General features: G+C 43.8%; 1 protein-coding gene across 6 annotated transcripts in view; it reads left to right on the forward strand.

Moving 5' to 3' along the window:
* The window catches only part of SPATA13 (spermatogenesis associated 13), a 357,606-nt gene that overhangs the window by 256,940 nt on the left and 77,495 nt on the right, over positions 1 to 23,171 (forward strand). For all 6 annotated transcript variants that reach the window (XM_070409466.1, XM_070409465.1, XM_070409463.1 and 3 more), the window contains one exon: positions 11,509 to 13,155. In XM_070409466.1, coding sequence (XP_070265567.1) covers positions 11,674 to 13,155 — 1,482 coding nt within the window. In that variant the 5' untranslated portion in view covers positions 11,509 to 11,673. The remainder of the gene's footprint in view (positions 1 to 11,508; positions 13,156 to 23,171) is intronic.

Consider the following 23,171-nt stretch of genomic DNA (forward strand, 5'->3'; position numbering starts at 1 on the left):
AGCTGTGGGAAAACTTCTGTCCTCTGGGGAGGTGCTAATCTAGCCTTTGCCTGAGGCGATCGGCAAATGGCTCTGCGCAGGGCTTGGGCGGGGCGGGATCAACAGGGCGGGGGGAGGGAGCAGCTATGGCTGCTCTCAGTTCGTCCCCAGGGGCTCTGCCTCTCTTTCCCAGCAACCGCTGCAAACCTCGGAGGGACCGTAGCCAGACAGTCCCGCTTCTCCCGTTTGAGTCTGGGTCCCTAGAGACTCACCCGGATCTGTAGCCCAGAGTCTGAGACTCCCTCCTGATTGAAAACGACAACCGCTCCCTCAGCCACCAGCCTACTTTGCGCGCGCACCACCGCACCACCGTACCTTTAAATTTTCCACACTGCGCCTCCTCTGAGCCTCGGAATGCTGTTGTTTTTCCTTCTAGTTGAAGAGTCTCTCCTCAGCCAGCCTTCCTGTGGTTCTGGTTGATGTCCGTTCCGTCTTTTAGGTGTATTTTTGAAGTGGTTGTTTGCGGCAGCAGTTTCCGGTGTTTACCTATGCCGCCATCTTCGATTCTCCCCTGCTCCCCATCCTTAAACCAAAGTGAACCCGAGGATACCAGATCCGGGCTTGAGAAGCCTCCCCCTTTGACTAATACGCGCACGTTGGGATTGAAAAAGAGAGGGAGAGGGTTGTGTGTTAAGGACTAGGGGGGTGGGGAAAGGAACTTCACCCTTAGAACTAAAACCCACAATTGAATTGTAGGGGCATTTTCCTATGGACATGTTATAAATTATGGTTAAGTTCAATGGTAGCTATACTACCAGTTAAAGATAGTTTGATAGGGAAATAGATTGCCTATACACAACCCTTTAGAATACAACCTGTTCATAAAATGTGGGGTATTAGAATTTCCAGTTTCTGTTCAGAGTCTTGATTTCAACACATTCTAGGGAAGGTACTGGAGTGAATAATAGAAGGAAAGTACCTAACAGGAAGCAAATGGGCAGAATAAAATAGGCAGTTTCAGCAAATTAGAAAGACTTAGCACCATGGTGCTTTGTTTTTATTAATCCCCAAACGATAATTTACTCAAAATGAAATTTTATATAATTGCAATAAAGTACTATTGGCAAATATTTTTACTATTACTACTCATCTGTCTTTTAGCTAGATATCTGTAATTTTTTTTTTACAGCCATCTTGACTTAATGAGAGCAGGTTAATGTTTGGTGTGAAATGAAGACCCTTATCCTTAACCCAAATCTGAATGCATTTAACCTTAATTTCCTGGATAAAGTGATTTATAAAGAACGTTAGTAGCTTAATTTATATACAAATTAACTTTTATTTTACATTTGATAAAGTTAAAATAGTTCCTTTGGACTAAGAGTAGGGAAAATATTTTTTAATGATCTCTTTTTAAAGTATTTTTTATTTTTCAATTATAGTTGACATACAATATAATATTAGTTTCAGGTGTACAGCCCAGTTATTAGACATTACATAATTTACTAAGTGATCAACCCCAATAAATTTACTACCCATCTGACACCATACATAGTTATTACAATATTATTGACTGTATTCCCTTTGCTGTACTTTACATCTCCATGACTATTCTGTAACTACGAATTTGTACTTCTTAATTCCTTCACCTCTTTCACCCAGTCCTACCCCTCCCCCCCACACCTATTTGGCAACCATCAAAATGTTTTCTGTATCTAAGAGTCTGTTTGCTTGTTTAATTTTTTAGATTCCACATATAAGTGAAATCATCTGGCATTTGTCTTTCTCTATCTGACTTTTTGTTGCAGATGGCAAGATTTCATTTTTTTAATATGTTTTATTGAATTTTAGAGAGAGAGGAAAAGAGATGGAGAGAGAGAAACATTGATCATTTGCCTCTTGCACACACTCTGGGGTGGGGGTGGGGGTTTGAACCTACAACTTGGGCATGTGCCCTGACTGGGAATCAAACCAGTGAACTTTCGGAGCATAGGATGATATTCAACCAACTGAGCCACAACAGCCAAAGTAAGATTTTATTCTTTTTTATAGCTGAGTAATATCCCATCAAATATATGTACCACTTCTTCTTTATCCATTCATCTGTTGATGGACACTCAGGTTGCTTCCATATCTTGGCTATTGTCAATAATGCTGCAGTAAACATGGATGCATATCTGTTTTGGCTTTCTTCAGATAAATACCCAGAAGTGGAATTACTGGGTCCTCCTTCTTTGTCTCATCTTATATAGCCTTTGTTTTATTTTATTACTATTATTTTTTATCTCCCTAATAGCCTTTGTTCTAAAATGCGTTTTGTCTACTATAAGTATTGCTACCCCAGCTTTTTGTTTGTTTCCATTTTCTTTCTTTTTGGTTAGTCCTCACATGAGTATATTTTTTCAATTGCTTTTCAGAGAGAATGGAAAGGAAGGAGGAAGGGAGGGGGAGAGAGACAGGAGAGAGAGAGAAACATTGATGTGAGAGAGACACATCAATTGGTTGTCTCCCGAATGTGCCCTGACCGGGGCCAGGGATTGAACCTGCAACCCAGGTACGTGCCCTTGACTGGGAATCGAACCCTCGACCCTTCGGTGTGTGGATCAATGCTTTAACTGCTGGGCAACTCTGCCCAGGACTGTTTGTTTCCATTTTCATGAAATACCTTTTTCCATCCTTTTACTTTCAGTCTGTGTGTGTTTTTAGATCTGAAGTGAGTCTCTTGTAGACAGCATATATATGGGTCTTGTTTTGTTATCCATTCAGTCTTCATATGTCTTTTGAATGGAGCACTTAATCCATTTGCATTTAAAGTAATTGTTGATATATAAGTATTTATTGCCATTTTATTATTCATATTTTTTATCTTTTTTTCCTCCTTCTTCTTAAAGAAGACCCTTTAACATTTCTTGTAATACTGGTTTGGCGTGATAAACTTCTATAGCTTTTTCTTGTTGGGAAGCTTTTATGGGAACTCCCTTGTAGGTAACTGCTTTTCTCTTGTTGCTTTTAAGATTCTCTCTTTGTCTTTAACCTTTGGAATTTTAATTATCACATGTCTTAGTGTGGGTTTTTTGGGGGTTCATCTCATTTGGGACTCTCAATGCTTCCTGGATTTGTGTGTCTATTTTCTTCACCAGGTTAGGGAAGTTTTCTGTCATTATTATTTTTTAAAAATATTTTTATTGCCAAAACCGGTTTGGCTCAGTGGACAGAGCGTCGGCCTGCGGACTGAAAGGTCCCAGGTTCGATTCCGGTCAAGGGCATGTACTTGGGTTGCGGGCACATCCCCAGTAGGAGATGTGCAGGAGGCAGCTGATCGATGGTTCTCTCACATCGATGTTTCTAACTCTCTATCTCTCTCCCTTCCTCTCTGTGAAAAATCAATAAAATATATTTTAAAAAAATACTTTTATTGATTTCAGAGAGGAGAGGGAGAGAGAGAGATGTAAACATCAATGATGAGAGAAAAATCATTGATTGGCTGCCTCCTGCATGTCCCACACTGAGGATTAAGCCTGCTACCCAGGCATGTGCCTGGATTCGAACATGACTTCCTGGTTGAACCATGACTATAGGTCGATACTCAGTCACTGAGCCAGTCAGGCCTGTCATTATTTGTCAGATAGGTTTTCAATTCCTTCCTTTCTTTCTTCTCCTTTTGGTACCCCATGATATGAATGTTGGTATGCTTGAAGTTGTCTCAGAGGCTTCTTATAGCTTCCTCATTTTTTTTGGTTTCTTTTTCTTTTTGCTGTTTTGAGTGGGTATTTTCTGCTTTCTTATCTTCCAAATTGCTGATCCTCTGCTTCATCTAGTATACTAAATTCATCTACTCTTCCCCTAAGTTCATTGAGTATCCTTAAAACCAGTGTTTTGAATTCTGTATCAGTTAGATTGATTGTCTCCACTTTGCTTAGTTCTTTTTCTGGAGTTTTGCCCAGTTCTTTCATTTGGGACATGTTTCTTTGTTTCCTAATTTTGGCTGCTTCTCTGTGTTTGTTTCTGTGTGTTAAGTAGAGTTGCTACGCCTCCCAGGCTTGGTATAACGAATTTATGTAATACGGTCCAGTGGCACAGCCTCCCCATTCACTCTAGCTGGGCACTCCTGTTGCATCCCCTTTAACAGCGGTTCTCAACCTGTGGGTTGTGACCCCTTTGGGGTCGAACAACCCTTTCACAGGGGTCACCTAAGACCATCGGAAAACACTTATTTTTGATGGTCTTAGGAACTGAGACACCGCTCCTCTATCCGTCTCCAGGTGGGTCCGCCCACATGCAGATACGCCCACATACATGTACCCGGCGTATTAAAAGGTCGCGGCATTAGGCAGGTTGAGAACCACTGCCCTATAATGTGCAAGAGTAGGAAAAATATTAAGTTATGGCTTGCATTAATATTTCCAAGATATATTTTAGAGAATAAATATTTTATATTTTAATGGGAATATATAATTTTATTAAAGAAAATCACATTCCTAATAATCACAGGTACATTAGGAAACTCTTTAAACATTTTTTATTCAAATATTGCTGATTAACATTGAGACAAATGAATCAAAATTTTTCTTAATACCTACACTTGAACATTAATATTAACCATATTTTAAGTATGTTATGAAACATTTATTTATAGTATTCTTAATTGTCATATTAACTTTACTCAGATATAATCTGTGAAATCTAATCACTTAAATTACTAACCTTTTGTAGGTAAATTGATTACCTATTAAAATGAAATATCTGCATTGATAGTTAAAAAGTGATCACTTAGTGTAACTATTAACATGTTGGTATTTACTCTCTTATGTTATTAAATTTTCTTTTTCACTGAATGTATAAAAAAGCATTTACGAAATTAGACACAACTATTATAATAATGGAATATAAACATTCATTAAGCTGAGCTTTTTTCCACAGGAAACTGTCCTGCTAACAATATTATCATTAAAATTTTTTCTTTATCAGTACCCTCAAAGAATAAATAGAACACTGTTTTATGATTGAAAATGATAAATTTCAGTAGTTTTTAGAAACCACTGTGAAACTAACTCATGGCACTTCCATGGTTTTCAGGGTTTTCTCTATACTTTATTTTTCTTCTTCCTAATAGCATCATTTTAAGGCAGTGGCCGGGGATACTGCTAAATATCTACAATGCATAGGATAGCCCTCACAACTAAGAATTATCTGGTCCCAAATGTAGGGACACAGCTAGTTATGCCAAAGAAATAGTGTTATCTTCATCTGATCAGCATTGACTGCTGACAACAGAGTTAAAGAAGATTTGCTTTCTGCTTTGAAAGAACCTTTTTAGAGTTCAGTGGAGAAAACAGACAGAAAAACCAGAATTACAGAGCAGTATGGTAAGTACTAAAATAAATGCATGAGGTGCTGTGAGCCCATGCAGAAGGGGCATCTGGATTGGATAGGAAGGAAAGAGTTCTTCTAGGGAAAAGTTTATTTGAATTAATGAAAGTTAGGCAAAGCACATATTTACCAGTCAGAAAAAAAGAAACTTCTCTAGGTCTTTCAAACAGAGAATTATTACACAGCTGAGAAACAAAAGAGAAGACAGTGAGGCTCAGATGAGCAATAGCAGGAAGATGCTGCCACCCCTAGCCTGGAGGGACAAAGGGAAGAGGTGGTGTTACTTGAGCCGGACACTGTGCCACCTGGAAGGAGCAGCTGCCCAGCAGGAGCTGGGGCCAAATAAGAGCCTCAGAGCTGCTGGAAAGGCCCCTGCAGCAGCCCACACAGAGAGAAATACCCTGGCATCTCCCACCAGTGCTGCTCACTGGCCAACCTGGCCAGAAGCCACTTGTTACAGGAGCCTGGGGATTGTGGTTCCCTACACTACAAAGAGACAAAAATGGCTGGAGAAAAACTCCGGGAGCAAACAAGAAAATATCCCAGAGCATAGTTGTATGAGAAAGGCTCACTGTATTGTGTGCTAGGCTTAGGTGATTTGACATCTCAACATCTCCAAGGGTAGTTGATAACACTAGATGAAGTGACACCACTCTACTTGCAGTTTGGGAAGTTCACTGTGGCTGGATTGGAGGTGAGTCAGACCAGAGGACAGGAGACTTGTCAGGAGGTTAATGTAATCATCAGGTGAAGGTCCTAAAGGCTGGAATTAAGGTGGAGGCAGCCCACACTGAGCCAGGATCTCTCTCTCTTTTTTTTTAATATATTCCACTGATATTCTACAGAGAGGAAGGGAGAGAGACAGAGAGCTAGAAACATCGATGAGAGAGAAACATCGACCAGCTGCCCCCTGCACATCCCCCACTGGGGATGTGCCCGCAACCCAGGCACATGCCCTTGACCGGAATCGAACCCGGGACCCCTCAGTCCGCAGGCCGACGCTCCATCCACTGAGCCAAACCGGTTTCGGCTTTTTTTTTTTTTTAATATATTTTATTGATTTTTTTACAGAGAGGAAGGGAGAGAGATAGAGAGTTAGAAACATCGATCAGCTGCCTCCTGCACATCTCCTACTGGGGATGTGCCCGCAACCCAGGTACATGCCCTTGACCGGAATCGAACCTGGGACCTTTCAGTCCGCAGGCCGACGCTCTATCCACTGAGCCAAACCGGTTTCGGCAAGAGCCAGGATCTCTTACACTTGGTGACTAGTAAGGGAGGGAAAGAATTCTAGGACCACCAACAGGTTTTAGCCAGTAGGTGGCACTGCTGTGTCAGAATCTGGTCCCTCTGATTCCCAGGTCACTGTGCTTTCACCAACAGTAGGCTGACCCACTGGGCCCGAGTATCCTAATCTTTACAATTAGTGATCACATGCTCCTTAGCTCTATAGTGCTGTGATTCAAGGATCTATACTTTCACTCCTTTAGCATTTCAGATTTCAATCCTTTACCATTAGATTTCAATGTTTGTTTTTCAGTGTTGTAGTTTCTATAATTTACAACAAAAACCTTCTTGTTTGTACATTTAACTTGATATATATTCCTGAATTTCAAATTCAAGTACAAGTTCTTATTTAACAAGTACTGGTCATAGTTGTTTTCAGAGAATTCTCATTATGACTAAAATGTTCTATTCTAAAGTTCATACACCCCAGAACCTAGCTTGTAGACAATGGATTTCACAATATTCCCATCTAAAAGTCTTTCTTGTAGTTCTGTTCATAAATATCTCTGGCAGAGTTTCCACAATTTACAAGCCTTGCTACAAAACCACTGACTGAATTGCAATCCTTGTTAATAGAGGTCAAAGTGTTAGTTCTAAAAAATGCAACTTGGTGTTACTTGGAAATTCCAGGAAAAGCTTTCTTCCGTGATTTTCAGTTTCATTCCAAGTAGCACACAACAATCACATTGTTCAGCTATATGAACGAAATAGTAAGGCAATGATTTTTTGAAAAGTATGTTGCCCCAATTAGAAACTGATTTTCTGCATGTATTTTACTGGATCTCCATCCTAAAACTTAAGTTTTACTTAGACTTCTTAGTGTTGTAAAAAATCTAAACATCTTCACATTGGAAAAATAATAGTGGTATATAGTAATGAATCGTTACCTTGGTACAGATATTGAGAAGGCAGGAGAACTTGATAAAATTTCACATTAAGATAATCTATACTAATAAAAGAGAAAGATGCAAATTGACTGTACCTTTGTGATGCCCACCAGCCAATCAGGAGTGAGTATGCAAATTAACCCAACAAAGATGGAGGGTTAATTTGCATACACAGGCACCAAGCGGCCGGGGGCGGGGCAGGACACACGTTCTGCACCGCCCCAGCCACTCCAGGCCTCTGGGCAGTGTGGAAAGGTGCAAAGGTGGCTCCGGCCAGAGCAAAGGTGGTGCTGGCAGCCAGGGGAAGGAAGGCCCATTCTTGCATGAATCTTTGTGCATCGGGCCTCTAGTTTTAAATAAGTGTGCAAAGTACATCGTTTTTACTGCTTAAGAGTTCACAGTCTTGTTCTGAAGGCAGCCATATAAATCTATCATTGTAATATGTTTGGGTAAAGCAACTTGGGGGACATCTGTAACCCACAGAGTAAGGGATTAATTTATTTGAGTGGAATCAGGAAGGAATTCCTAAAGAAGGTGACACCTGCAGACAGTCTTAAAGTATTAGACTAATGGTGTGTAGGCTTAGCCTGTTTTCACCTTTATTTCTACTACTATATTACATCAAGCCATCCTTCCAACTATATTATTTTACTTAATGTAGGGTGGCCAGTCATCCCAGTTTGCTAAGAACTTTCCCAGTTTCAGCCATGAGAGTCTCACATCATGGAAAATATCTCACTGCTGGGCTAATTGGGATAGCTGGCCACCCAAATATACTGCCTCCCAATCATACCTATATTCCTTACTCTTCTTTGCTCATGCCAGTTTCCTATCTGGAATAGACCATCACCTTGTCATTGCCTTGAATTCATCACAGGGCCCACACAGATCTTTGTGCCCAATATAGGCTCGTGAATTGATTAGTTGGCTGATATATACATAAATGTTGGCACTTCTTTTATAGATGACACTGAAGCACAGATTCCTGAAATGACTTTACTTAAGATTCATGTGACAATACTGAGTTTAGAACCTAGGCCTGGCTTCATGTCTTTCATAGAACATGCTCAAACTACCCAACATTTTACCAAGCACTTTCCTCTACCCCTTGAGCCCTTTGGATCAGTTTAACACAGTTTCATCCTGGGTTATAAAAGGTCTCCTAGTGCCCTCTAGTTGTGTTAGTAATCTGTTTTTGTCCAGCCAGATTATACAATAAGGGCTCCTGCCTGTTTTTCTGTATCCAGTATAAATCATAAGAAGACCATTACTCCTCCACTAGAGGCCTGGTGCACGAAATTCGTGCATGGGGGGCGGGGGTCCCTCAGCCTGGCCTGTACCCTCTTGCAATCTGGGACCCGCTCGGGGGATGTCCAACTGCTGGTTTAGGCCCGATCCCTGTGGGGCAGTCGGACCTCCCTCTCGCAATCCAGGACAGCTGGCTCCTAACTGCTTGCCTGCCTGCCTGCCTGCCTGATCGCCCCTAACTGCTTGCCTGCCTGCCTGATTGCCCCTAACCACTCTGCCTGCCTGCCTGATTTCCCTTAACTGCTCACCTGCCTGCTTGATTGCCCCTAACTGCTTGCCTGCCTGCCTGATTGTCCCTAACCACTCTGCCTGCCTGCCTGATTGCCCCTAACTGCCTCTGCCTTGGCCCCTGCTGCCACAGCTTCTTCCCGAATGACGTCTGGAAGGTTGTTCATCTGTCTGGTCTAATTAGCATATTATGCTTTTATTATTATAGATATGTTGCCTGTCAGTACCTGGGATTGGACTTGACTCTGTATAGACTGACTTCATTATTTCAAGAATCTAAAAAGCTGAAACAAACACAGGATGCTAAGTGTTGGATTCATTTTGCAACTGGTTAGATGTCACATCCAGCCTCAGTGCTGGGGTGATTCAAGACTTAGCTTATGTGGCTCATAAATTTGCAACCTACAGCTCTTCAAGCCCCCAATTGCTCCTTTAGAACATTAAACTGCAGAGAGCATGTGGTAGCCCCATCAGCTTCTGATTAATAGAATTGGGTGAGTGAACATCAGAAAGGCTCCAGGGGTTGAAGTCTCTGTATTGTACCTGGTCTCAGATGGAATCAGCCCTCTAGCTATGGCTGGCCATGAGCATCATTTTTAACTGGGCATGACATAGGGGCAAATAAATATGAACCCATCTGAGAATTTGAAAAGAAGCCAAGCAGGCCTCTTCGCATGAAGTCAGATTTTCTTCTGCACTCAAAAAGGCTAAGTTAAATCTCAAGGTCTTTATACAAATTTCTCGTCTTCTCTTTTGCTTTTAATTTTTTAAAAACATATTTTTATTGACTTCAGAGAGGAAGGGAAAGGGAGAGAGAGAAACATCAATGATGAGAATCATTGACTGGCTGCCCCCTGCATGCCCCACACTGGGGATCAAGCCGGCAACCCAGGCATGTGCTCTTAACCGGAATTGAATCTAGGACCTTTTGCTTTTAATTTTACCTTTGGAGTCATAAGGACTGGTGCCATAAGGACTTCTGGGGTTTGACTTAAATCAGGATTATGTCATGAGGCACTAAACTTGGAGTCAGACACCTGCATTGCCTGTCCCACCTCTGCCTTTCCGTTTGTTCATGAGTTTGAAGCAAGGGGGGGGGGCGGGGGGCGGGCAGCTGCAGGGTCCCTTGACAGATTACCTAGTCTGCCAAGCATCCATTTGATTATCTATGAAATGAAAATCATTCTATTTACCTCTTAGGTTTGCCTGAGTACTCTGTAGCGTGTTGTTTCTAAAGCACTTAGTACAAGGGCCTGATATATAGTAAGTACTTAATAAATGGTAGCCTTTTAGGGTTATTATCATGATCCTTCATTCATTCACCAGTCATTAATTGAGAACAGGGGACTGTACCATTTAAGCTGGCTTTTGAAGGCTGTGGAGGACTTGGCTTGATGGAAAGAGTTAAGGAAAGCAGGCTTTTCACTTGGGGCTGGGGGCAGGGGAGGAGGGGAGACAACATGGACACAGGTGTGTGCTGGGCTTCAGGACATGTGCAAGAAGGAAGACGGTGCAGTATTTAAATTTTTGTTTCTGAATTTCTAGTACTTCAGTATTCCTGTCTCTCTCCATTCCTCAGCCAGTTAGAATACTGTTGACAGAAGCCCCTCACTGTGATTTCCTTCACAAAGTTGACCTAATGCAACCTCAGCTTGGTCCCTCCCACTCATGTCCCTGTAGCATTTTGTAGCTCTCTGATTAGAGTTTTGGGGTATTCTGTAGACAGTAAGCAGCTGAGAGCATCTTGCACTAGTTCTTGTGCATACTAAGCACTCAGTCTGCCCATTAGCTGTTTTACACTTAAGTTGACATTTTGCTGTGACACATTTTGAAATTGTTGCTTTTTAAATTATTAAAACCAAAATTTTTTTATTTTTAAAATATATTTTTATTGATTTCAGAGAGTAAGGGAGAGATAGAAATATCAATCATGAGAATCATTGATTGGCTGCCTCCTGCACACCCCCCACTGGGGATTGAGCCAGCAACCCCTGGATGTGCCCTGACCCTGAATTGAACCATGACCTCCTGATTCATAGGTCGAGGCTCAACCACTGAGCCATACCAGCCTGGCCAAAATTTCTTCTTCTTTAAATAAAGAGAAGACAGTCTTGAATGATGCCTTGGCTTTTTTATTCCAGCAGTTTTTCAAAACTTTTATTTAAACAAGTTTCAATAAATTCAGGAGTTTACCATTATATTGAATGCACAACCCATAATTATCTTTTTTTTAAAGGAATGTATATTTGCATTTTTCCCTTTAATTTGTGAAATGAATTAGAAAAAAAGTAAAATTTGAACTTAATGTATAACTTTTTGCTTGATCAGCTCATTTATGGGGCATGCCTTTTTTTGTCTATTAGCAGTTATTAAACAAAATAACTAGCCCCTGTTTTAAAGGCTTTTCCGTGGGGGCAATGGCTAAATCCTGCTTTGTTTTCTGCTGCAGGCAGTGGCCACAACTGAGAAGGAGCCTGATGTGCAAAGCAGGTGTGAAAGCCAGGTGGGCAGCAGCCTCAGAGATGAAGGTCTGCACCTGGGACCAGTGGACACAGGTGCGCACGTGGGGTTGAGCCGCGCCGCCCGGTGGCCACGGGCTTCCAGCTCCTAGAACATGACCACAGCCCAGAACGGCCACGGGCGAGTTGCTGCGATCCCCTGTTCAGTCTCGGATCCCACAGACCCCGGCACGGTGACCTACCCAGCCTGTCAGAACGGAGGATGCGGCGGCGGAGACGCAGAAGCCCAGGACTCCAGGCCGGGCCCCGCCAAGTTCGTGCGCCTCTTCTCCGTGAGCAGGAAGAGGACGGGCGCCCACCCCGAGCGGCCCCGCTCTGTGGTGCTGATGGGGCACTCCTCCACCTGGAACGCCCTGGCCTCCTTCCGGAAGATGGGATCCTTTAAAAAACTGAAGTCCTCCGTCTTCCAAGGAATTCAAAACCGAGAGGGCTCCGATGCAGCCAAGGAGGAGGCCTCGGAGCCTGATGTGGGCCCTGCCCTCCCCAACGGGGCGGCCGTGGCCATCCCCGCGGGCGGGCCCCCCCAGCCTGGGCCCGTCTCCGACGGCTCGGACCCCGAGGAGGCGGACGACGCCTTCCAGAGGAGCACGCACCGCTCCCGCAGCCTGCGCCGCGCCTACGGCCTGGGCCGCATCAGCCTCCGAGACGCGGAGCCGGAGCCGCCGGGCCCGCCCGAGTCCCCGGGCCTCCCGGAGCCCCCGGTGTGCGCCATCCTCGTGAAGGACTCGGAGATCAACAGCGTCGCCTACCGGAGAAGCAAGAGCACCGACAACCTGAGCTTCCTGAGGAAGAGCTCCTTCAAGAGGAAGTCCGCCTCCAACCTGGCCGACCTCAGGACGGTGCCCGACCGGCCGGCGCCCCGACGGACGCTGAGCAGCTGCTCTGCCGACTCGGAGAAGCTCGGCGGGTCGGAGCGGAGGACGAAACGCTGGAAGAGCCCCATCAGGGCCAAGGACTTCGACCGGGTCCTCAGGCTGGTGAGCAGCGCCACGGACGCGGCCTGGAAGCGAGAGCGTCCCAAGAGCGAGGCGCCCTGCCCTGGCGACGCCCCGCGTCCGGGGCCCCGCAGCCGCCTGCACGACGACTACTCGCGCCGGGCGTCCAGCAGCGCGGAGCCGGAGAGCAGGAGGGCCGGCCCGGCCCCGGACTTCAGCCCAGCAGGCCCGCGGGGCCCCCACGTGGACGTGGAGACCGCGGTGTTTCCTCTCGAGGCCCAGAGCGGCGGTCCTTGCACCGGCAGCGCGTTGCCAAGCCCGCCCGCCCAGGAAGCAGCGCGCAAAGACTCCCTTGAGCCAAAACCTGGCAGCCAGTTTACATGGGAACCCGAGCAGCCCACGCCTCTAAGGCCCACCGCCCCCAAGCCCCCTAGCCCCCAGAGCCCATCAGGGAAGGACCCCAACAACCTCAGCGCGCTGTCCCTGAGCTCAGTGGACAGTAACGAAAGGGCAGAAGGTCCTGTGCCCTTCCCGGATTTGGTGCCAGCCACGTGTAACAACGGCAGTGAGGACAGCGGGTCCAGAAGCCACCCTCAGCTGAGCCTCGGTGAGGCTTCGGGTCCTGAAGAAAAGGAGGAGGAGGTAAGGGCAGGGCGGGGCCCTCTTGTACACTCCCGGAGGCAGGACGGGTGCTTGGGACAGCGCCCCCTTCGCCCTCGCTGGAGGTTGCCCAGGTGCACAGGTGCTTTCCTTGGCGTTTACTCTTTTTCTTTAACTTAACCACAGGAGCAGGCGGACTCTGCTGATTGTCCTACCATTACAGTTATTCTTGTCAACCTGCTGCTTACCACATTCAGCAGTCATCTTTATCTCTTTTGAAATGAATGACTAATGTAGGAAATTTCTTGGGATGGCACTTACCACACCATATATTCAAAAGATACTTATTGAGAACCAACTATGTGCTAGATTGGGGGTGGGGGTGGGGTAGTTGAAAAAGACCTGTCTTCCATTCCAAGCAGCTAATAGGGGCTCTCAAAGTTTTTATTTTTGATACATTTGTTATTACCCACATACTTCTCTTTATATTTTAAATGGTTTCTGTATCCTTTTCCACTGAGTGCATATAAATGAGATTCTTTTTGTTAAGAGACCATTACGTGTTCTAAGTCTGTTTTACTTCCTGGGAATGAATTAGATATGTGCAGTTTGATACCTGTCAAGCCCTGAGCAATGCTGGTTCAAAGCAACTTTTATGATGGTTATTGAACTTATTTTTAGAGGAGAACATAAGCATCTCATGAATTGAATCAGCTAATAACTGTCAAGGCTACAAAAGCAATGTTCTTTTCATATCCTGTCAAGCCAGACAACTTACCTCACTGTATAATTTTCACTTTATAAATGCATTCGGTAATATTACCTTACAGAGCTGAAAGATGAGCAAATGCATTCATGTGTACATATTGCAAATTATTCTTCACATATATTTCTAGACTGTTTTACAGGTGTAAATTGGTGCTTGCCATAGAAAATAATCCCCTAGCAACTATTTCTTCCCCCGATCCCTAAAGAGGAACTCAGTTTTGGATTAATGCTGCTGATAAATGATTATGCTATATCTTTTGGAAGCTGGAGAGCTTTTGGAGTGTCCATTTAAAAAAAATCTTTATTGTTGAAAGTATCACATATGTCCCTTCTCTTTTATCCCCCCATTGATCCCCTCCAGCCCGTCCCTGCCCCCCCACCCCAGGCCTTCACCACCCTATTGTCTGTGTCCGTGGGTTATACAATATGCATGCAAGGTCTTTGATTGATTCGCTCCCATCTACCCACCCTCCCTTGCCTTCTCTCTGAGATTCCACACTCTCTTCCAGGCTTCCATGTTCTTGGATCCACTCCGTTCATTAGTTTATTTTGTTCATTAGATTCCACATACGAGTGAGATCATGTGGTACTTGTCTTTCTCTGACTGCCTCATTTCACTTAGCATGATACTCTCCAGGTCCCTCCATGCTGTCTCTAAGGGTAAGAGATCCTTCTTTTTTACTGCTGCATAGTATTCCATGGTATAAATATACCACAGCTTTTTTTATCTACTCATCTATTGATGGGCACTTGGGCTGTTTCCAGATCTTAGCCATTGTAAATTGTGCTGCTATGAACATAGTGGTGCATACATTCTTTCTGATTGGTGCTTCGGGTTTCATAGGATATGTTCCTAGAAGTGGGATCACTGGGTCAAATGGCAGTTCCATATTTAATTTTTTGAGGAAACTCCATACTGTTTTCCATAATGGCTGCATCAGTCTGCATTTCCACCAGCAGTGCACTAGGGCTCCCTTTTCTCGACATCCTCACTAGCACTTATCATTTGTTGATAGTAGCCATTCTGACAGGTGTTAGGTGGTACCTTGTTGTTTTAATGGTTTATTTTGCTTTCTTGTGCAGAAGCTTTTTATTTTGATGTATGGACAGTCCATTTTTTACCTTTGCTTTACGGAGAGACTTAGAAAGCAAAGCCTGTTGCAGATGACTTTCAGATATATCAGTAAATCAGCCTGAAGGAACCCTGGGCAGCCAGAGCAGTGAGTTGGCATCACTTTGTGGACCTAGGTTTATATGAGACCTCAGGGACAGTATGTCTTCCAGAAGTCTTCTATATGAGCACCATTTGTTCATTTGCAGATTTCCAAAGAAGCCTTGTGGAACAGTTGTGAGGACACAGGACTCGCTGCCAGCTTTGGGAAGGCATTCCAGTGCTGCTAGCTCTGCTTTATGTAATTGGCCAAGACCTGAACCAGTCAGGGCTTCACTCCTTCCTGGATGATGAGATGAAGCACAATTCCTTCCACCAGACACCCTGAACTGTCACACTGAGGGTTTGGGACTATCCTTCCCACCCCCCTACTTCCCATACATAAAATGATTTGCATAGGTCTAGAGGGTTTTTATGTTAAGGTGGAGATTTTATTTTTTGTTTAACAAAATTAGTAAATAATCATTAAAATATTTTATTCCTGAGTGCATATTAAGTGAATATATGCAAGGGTTAGTTTCTTTTAAAAAAAAATTAATTTGGGAGGGAGAGAAACATTAATTTGTTGTTCCACTTATTTATCTATTCATTGGTTGATTCTTGTATGTGCCCTGACCAGGGATCGAACCCACAACCTTGGTGTATCGGAGCAATACTCTAACCCAGGGGTGGGCAAACCTTTTGACTCAAGGGCCACAATGGGTTCTTAAACTGGACAGGGGGGCCGGAACAAAAGCATGGATGGAGTGTTTGTGTGAACTAATATAAATTCAAAGTAAACATCATTACATAAAAGGGTACGGTCTTTTTGTTTTTAGTTTTATTCATTTCAAACAGGCCGGATCCGGCCCTCGGGCCGTAGTTTGCCCACGGCTGCTCTAACCAATTGAGTTACCCAGTCAGGGCCATGCAAGGGTTAATTTCTAACTTAGTTACTTCCCCAGTGATTTGATCAGGTATATTTGTTATTCTTAATTATATATGATTTAATTTCTACCCACAAGGGACCACCAAATATAGAAAGCAGATGGACACAAGTTATTAAAATTCCATATATATTGATAAGTAATTCTACAAATTTGCCTCAAGATAGTCATCACATTTTTAAGTTGTATTTATATCCTCAAAATTCTTATATAGCACATCAAGCTTCCTCTTGTACTTTTAATGTAAATGTCAAAAAGAGAAAAATATAATGATAATTTTGCCCAATTTTTATTTTATGTATTGGAGAGCTTTAGTTTTACTTGAAGGGAAGTGCTTGTAAAACATAACCTAAAACTTTCTCTTATTCATTTATTTATTAATTATTTATTTTTGCTTAAACAACAGAAATTTATTTTGTTATAATTCTGGAAGCTAGAAGACCCAGACTTTCTCTTTTATTTTGACATTTAGAAACAAAATACATACCGAAACTGGTTTGGCTCAGTGGATAGAGCGTCGGCCTGCGGACTGAAAGGTCCCAGGTTCGATTCCGGTCAAGGGCATGTACCTGGGTTGTGGGCACATCCCCAGTGGGGGATGTGCAGGAGGCAGCTGATCGATGTTTCTTTCCATCGATGTTTCTGACTGTGTCTCTCTCCCTTCCTCTCTGTAAAAAAAATCAATAAAATATATTTAAAAAAAAAAGAAACAAAATACAAACAAAATGAAACAAATAAAAATAAGAAACACCTTGCAAAATGCAAGAATTCCAACCTTCATGGGTTAAAAGCAGTTTTTATTTACCTTGTATAGATAGCATTACACAAAATTAAATTTCAGTCTATTGTATCTTAATGTCTAGTGTTTTTTTTTAATGTATTGATAGTATAGTTCTGTTTTCATGTGCAAAGATAGTTTAAGCTGTGGCGATTATTGAGTACAAAAAGGTTGGAATCTGCATATTATGATATTTAATATATAATGTATTTTCAATAAGTGAGATTAATTTTTTATTTAAAATCATTTCTTTGTAACTAGCCACTCTAAAAGTGACAAAATATTTTTTTAAACTCTAAGCTGTTTAACACGATTTTATGTTACTATAAAAAGGAGTTGGGAAATGTCAGGCTTCATTTATAAAGCATTGTAGAAACATCACCTCCTTAATGTTATACTTCTGCCACCTAGTGGTAAACTTTGTTGTGAGAACGAAGATCAATTGAAGGAATTCCTAAAATTGTTATTTGATTTAAACATGCAGTGTAGCATTTATACTTGTACATAGTGCTCCCTAAACATTATAAAGGTACAGGCACGGGAATTTAGTGTTAATGCTGGTTTTCCTACCCAGTCACGCAATAATGCCTTTGGCTGAATTGGCTCACGGGTAACGGGGTCCTGTCCTTAGTTATGCAGTATAGATTCAGTAATTCGTGATAGTGTTGAACTATGCCATAGATAGTGATTTCAACCTTTTTCATCTCATGACACACATAAACTAATAACTAAAATTTGGCGGCACACCACAAAAAATATTATATTTTGCTGATCTGACAAAAATATAGGTGTATTTTTGATTCATTCACACCAGAGAGCTATTATTGTATTGGCTGTTGTCATTTTTTTATTTGACAGTCTAACAGAAAAGAGGTCAGTGCCTCTGACTAAATAGGTGTTGCATGGTTTAAAACTTCTTGCAGGACACTGGTTTGCTGCCATAGATGAAGCCCTTTTAAATGATGAGAATCCACTGTAACTCCTTCATAGGGAGCTTTAGTCTTTTGGTAAATGTTTCTAGTTTGGTAGGGATCTTGGTTCTGCCATTCAAAAGATACCTAGCATTGGGCAAACTGTTGAACTGCTGTTGGCTGAAATCTGTTCAAGGATAGAATGTGGAATAGCTTTATCTGCCTTGGAGGTTTGTCAGAACTAAGAAAATTAGGCATGTTAAACACTTAGCCTCGCGTTTAACACTGGCTGTCACTCTGTGATGATTACTATCAGTTTAGATGATTTTTCCATCTTAGGTTGACCTGACTTCTTAAGATATGGGCCAGTTAAGGACAGTTTTTTCCAAAACTGGTTTTTAATTGCCACTGTGTAATAGAGCCTTAGGGGGGATTGTGAAGTTCTTCAATTAGTTTGACTTCACATTAATTTCTTTTAAATGCCTGAGAGATAGGTTTTATAACCCAGTCTTTGTATTATTTTAATAATGCACCAAACTAAATTTGTTAAGCACCTGCCAGGTATGAAACAGGCATCTACACTAATAAAAGAGAAACATGGTAATTAGCATGCGACCGCTACCCTTCCCATTGGCTAATCAGGGAGATATGCAAATTAACTGTCAGCCAAGATGGCGGCCGGCAGCCAGGCAGCTGATGCGAACAGGGAGGCTTGCTTCCTTCAGTGACAGAGGACTCCAGCGTTCCCCGCCTGCCTTGCCGGCCTCTGAGCTTCAGTTGGAAACATTGTAACATTTATAGAAGATAAACAAAACCCCAGAAACCTCCTGTCAGTCAGCCGGGATCTCAGAGCTGGAGTCGCAACATTGTTTCGAATACAGAAAACAAAGGCCAGAAACCTGCTTTCAGCCGAGCCTCAGAGAGAAAGTCGGCTCTCAGCTCCAGTGACAGCCATAGGTAAATAAATAAGGTAAATAAATGCCAGAATAAAAAAAAAGAAAAAAAGGAGAGGTTTGGAGCTTCAGTCGCCCGCCAGCCTGAAAACGGCCCTCAGCCCCTCACCCAGACTGGCCAGGCACCCCAGTGGTGACCCCCACCCTGAAGGGGGTGTGACCAGCTGCAAACAGCCATCATCCCCTCATCCAGGCTGGCCAGGCACCCAAGCGGGACCCCCACCCTGAAGCAACAAGATGGTGGCTAATTTGCATACTGAAGGCAGGTGGCAGCAGGCAAGGCTGTCTGTGGTCTGAGCCCCGGATCTGTGACCCTGCCGGGCAGGATCAGCGGAGCCGGAAGGCCTCCCGGCACCGGGATCAGCGTGACGGGGCAGCGCCCAAACACCCTGATTGCCCTGCGGCTCTGTGTGTGACGGGGCAGCACCCCAACCCCCTGATCGGCCCTGCTCTGTGGGTGATAGAGGGCGGTGCCCCAACCCACCCCACGGGCCCTGCTCTATGGGAGATGGGGTAGAGCCATAACCTCCCCATCGGCCCTGCCCTGAGTGTGACAGTGGCGGCGCCCCAACCCCCTGATCGGCCCTGCTCTGTGTGTGACAGGGTGCAGCGCCCCAACTCCCCCCCCCCACGGGCCCTGCTCTGTGTGTGACAGGAGGCAGTGCCCCAACTCCCCTATTGGCCCTGCTCTGTGCTTGACAGGGAGGAGCTTCCCAAACCCCTGATTGACCCTGCTCTGTGCATGACAGGGGGGAGCTCCCCAAACCCCTGATTGACCCTGCTCTGTGCATGACAGGGGGGAGCTTCCCAAACCCCTGATGGGCCCTGCTCTGTGTGTGACAGGGTACAGAGCCCCAACCCCCCTGATGGGCCCTGCTCTGTGCATGACAGGGTCAGCGCCCCAACCCCCTGATCGGCCCTGCTCTGTGCATCACAGGGGGCAGCGCCCCAACCCCCTGATCGGCCCTGCTCTGTGCATCACAGGGGGTGGCACCGCAACTTCCCTATCGACCCTGCCTTGAGTGTGACAGGGGACGGTGCCCCAACCCCCCAATAGGCCCTACCCTGAGCGTGACTAGGGGTGGCATCGCAACCTCCCGATCCGCCCTGCGCTGTGCATGACAGGGGGCGGTGCCCCAACTCCCCAATCGGCCCTGCTCTGAGCCTGACCAGGGGCTGCACCTAGGGATTGGGCCTGCCCTCTGCCACCAGGGAGCAGGCCTAAGCCAGCAGGTCGTTATCTCCTGAGGGGTCCCAGACTGCGAGAGGGCACAGGCCGGGCTGAGGGACCCCCTCTCCCCGCTGAGTGCACAAATTTTTGTGCACCGGGCCTCTAGTAGTTCTATAAGGAAGAGTTGTTGATGTTGTCAGGGAAATTATAGATGAGCTAAGATGTGTCTAAATCACAGTAGAACTGAGCAGAATGGATTAAATACCCCAAAAGAGGTAAAACCATAATGTTCTCGGATTTCGGAAGAGTTGTAGTTTTCACTCATGTACCAAATCAAGGAAGGCTTAATAAGGGTGATCAACTTTGATTTGAAGAAGGTGAGATTTTGGCAGGTAGTTATGGAGGGAAAGGTGGGGCATTTCAGTAGTCAGATGTACAGAGATTTTGTGTGATTTGAGAGAACAAGAAATAACATAATTTGGTTTGGTGTAGGGAAATCATGCAAGTTAGAATGAAATTATCCAGATGATGGGCACTCTGAAATTCCAGAGTTAAAGAATCTATACATTACTTGGTAACTGCCGAGGAATCAAGGATGTTTTTGAATAGAGAAGAGCCAGGCTCAGAACTGTGTTTTGGAGAAATTAATCCACCACTGGAAAGAAAGGTAACCAGCGGGAACGCTATCAGGAATGTATTGCCAATAAGAACTCAGACGTAATAAGGCTCTGAAATAGAATATATAAGGAAGGAACAGGAGTAAATGAAACAACACATAATAAATAGTAATGTACCTTGTTCATTTATTACCTGGCTACTATATGCCAGACATAGGGACAAGAAAAAGTTGTGTGTTTATTTTTCTTTGTTTTTATTTTTTAATCCTCACCCAAGGATATTTTTCCATTGATTTTTAGAGAGAGTAGAAGAGAGCGAAAGACAGAAAGAAATATCAATGTGAGAGAAACGCATTGATTGGTTGCCTCCTGCACATGCCTCAACCAGGGCCGGGGCCTGGGAGGAGCCTGCAACTGAGGTACAGGCCCTTAACCAGAACCGAACCCGGGATCCTTCTGTCTGCAGGCCGATGCTCTATCCATTTAGTCAAACCGGTGAGGGCAAGAAAGAGGTTTGTTTGTTTTGTTTTTGGTTTTGGTTGTTGTTGTTTTGTGTGTGTGTGTATGTGTGTGTGTGTGTGTGTGTTTAAAGCTATTCCTATTTTCTTAGGTTCATAGTCTAATTGTTAGATTGGAATGTATAGAGATAATTATGATACAGCGTGATGAGTTTCTAATGAGGAATGTAAGAAGTAGCATGGGAGCTCCAAAGATAGGATTATTAACTCTGGGTGAAGAATGGCATGATTGGGGGAGGTTAATTGAGTGAGTTCTCAAAGATTATGGTGGGGGTATAGGGAGCAGCAGTAGAGGAGCGGCAGGGCCTTCCAGGCCAACTGTAACAGCTTGGGGGGGGGGGGGGGGAGCGGAGGGAGGCGGATCCTGTAACAGGACCCTGTCAGTCAGAGGAGTTATCTAAGCTTCATTTTCCTCCCCTGTAAACTGGGAGTAGTAAGATACCTACCTACCGCATAGGGTTGCTGTGAAGATTAAATGAGGTGATACATGTAGAGTACTTAGCACTGAGCTTTGCAAATAATAAGTGTCCACAAAGAGGCTAATTTGTTGGGCTAAGGGAACTGCACAGGGTAGCTGGGTGGAGAAGTGAGAGATAAGATTGGAGAGATAGGTCTGTACATAATTAGGAAGGTCCTTGTTTGGACCTGTGGAGTTTGGACTTTACCCTCAGGCAGTAGAAACCCCAAGAGGTGTTTATCCAGGGACTGTAGAGGGGACCAGCTCTGCAGAGAGGATGGGGAGGGCAGTGGCCCTGGGGAGAGACTGTTCCTCAATAGTCTGGTTCAGAGGTAGTGAAATCTGCACTAAGGCCATGGAAATGGAGAGGAGGGGATGATTCCAAAACGATTTCACAATTTATATTTTTAACTAGCATTTGAATGTTTTAGGAGAGTGAGAAGTTAAAGATGACGGGGTGATTGGGAGGATATTATTGTATTGGGATCAGTAATCAAACAAGCCACAAAAACAATGGACTCGAGCTGAATTGGGGTTGTTATCCCAGCCCGCTAACCTGATGGCACCTTGTGGAAAATCACTTTCCTTTTCTGAGCCCCAGTTTACTTGAAAAATGTTTCAGGGTTTTATAATTTTCTCCCACAGGGATTCATAGCTTTAAAATTGGTGGAATCTATTGTACTTACAACGTTAAAATGGTGTGAGTGCTTGACTAGGAGGTTTCAGTTCTGTAGAATACAAATGGGGTGTTATTGCACCCGGGTTTCTGGTGTTCTCCTGAGGTGGTGATTTTACCTTGCCCACTACTCCACTGGCTCTCATCCCAGCCTTGGAAAGAAATAGAAGGGGAATTCTGTGGCACCACAAGGTACAGTGTCCCTAAAATAAAGCGTCCTTCCAGCTGGCTACTGGAATAGTTCAGTGGGTGAGCAGGGACTAAATTGAAGCCTGTTTTCCATGTGAATTACGAATTGTGGAGTTTTATGATGATGATGGGTACTTCATATGTAATGATAGCTCCAAGGTGCTGTCTCGGTATAATTTAATGAGAGAGACAGATACATTGCATAATTTTGACTTTGTAGATTACTTAGACATTACTCTTTGGATTACGCAAATAGCTAGTTGGAAGATTCAGACAATTCTCATGAAGGTTAGAAATTATCCACATTTATTTCACAGAGCCATTCTTAGAACCAGAAAGATGGGGTTGCATATATAGACAATAAATGTAGTGACCCTCGAAAGTCTGCCCAAGATTTTTTTAGGAGCTTTATTTAGATATAATTTACATAACATAAAATTCACCCATTGTAAGTCTACAGTTTGATGATTTTTAGGAAATTTGTAGAGTTGTGCAGCAACCGTCACCGTCATGTAATAGAACACTTCTGTCATCCCAAAAAGTTCCCCATGCCCTTCTGCAGTCAGTTCCTGCTCCCACTGAAGGCCTCGGCAACTATGGATCAGCATTCTGTCTCGATGTTTTTTTAATGTAGCAACTCAACAATTGTTTGTAAATTTATGGAGTTATGCAGCCATCAAAACTATCTAATTTTAGAACATTTCCATCACCCCTGAAAGAAAACTCATGCTCATTTGCAGGCATTCCCTGTTCCATTCCTAGAACCTGATCTGCTTCTTGTGCCTGTAGATTATACTTTTCTGGATATTTCGTAGAAATAGAGTAAGGTAATATATGCTCATTTGTGTCTGGCTTCTTTCACCTAGCATCTTTTTTTTCAAGGTTCATCCATGTTGTAGCATGTATCAGTACTTCATTTCATT

This window comes from Myotis yumanensis, unplaced genomic scaffold (genome assembly GCF_028538775.1).
Source record: "Myotis yumanensis isolate MYYU_CA2020_CCGP unplaced genomic scaffold, mMyoYum1.0.hap1 SCAF_3, whole genome shotgun sequence".
NCBI lineage: Eukaryota > Metazoa > Chordata > Mammalia > Chiroptera > Vespertilionidae > Myotis > Myotis yumanensis.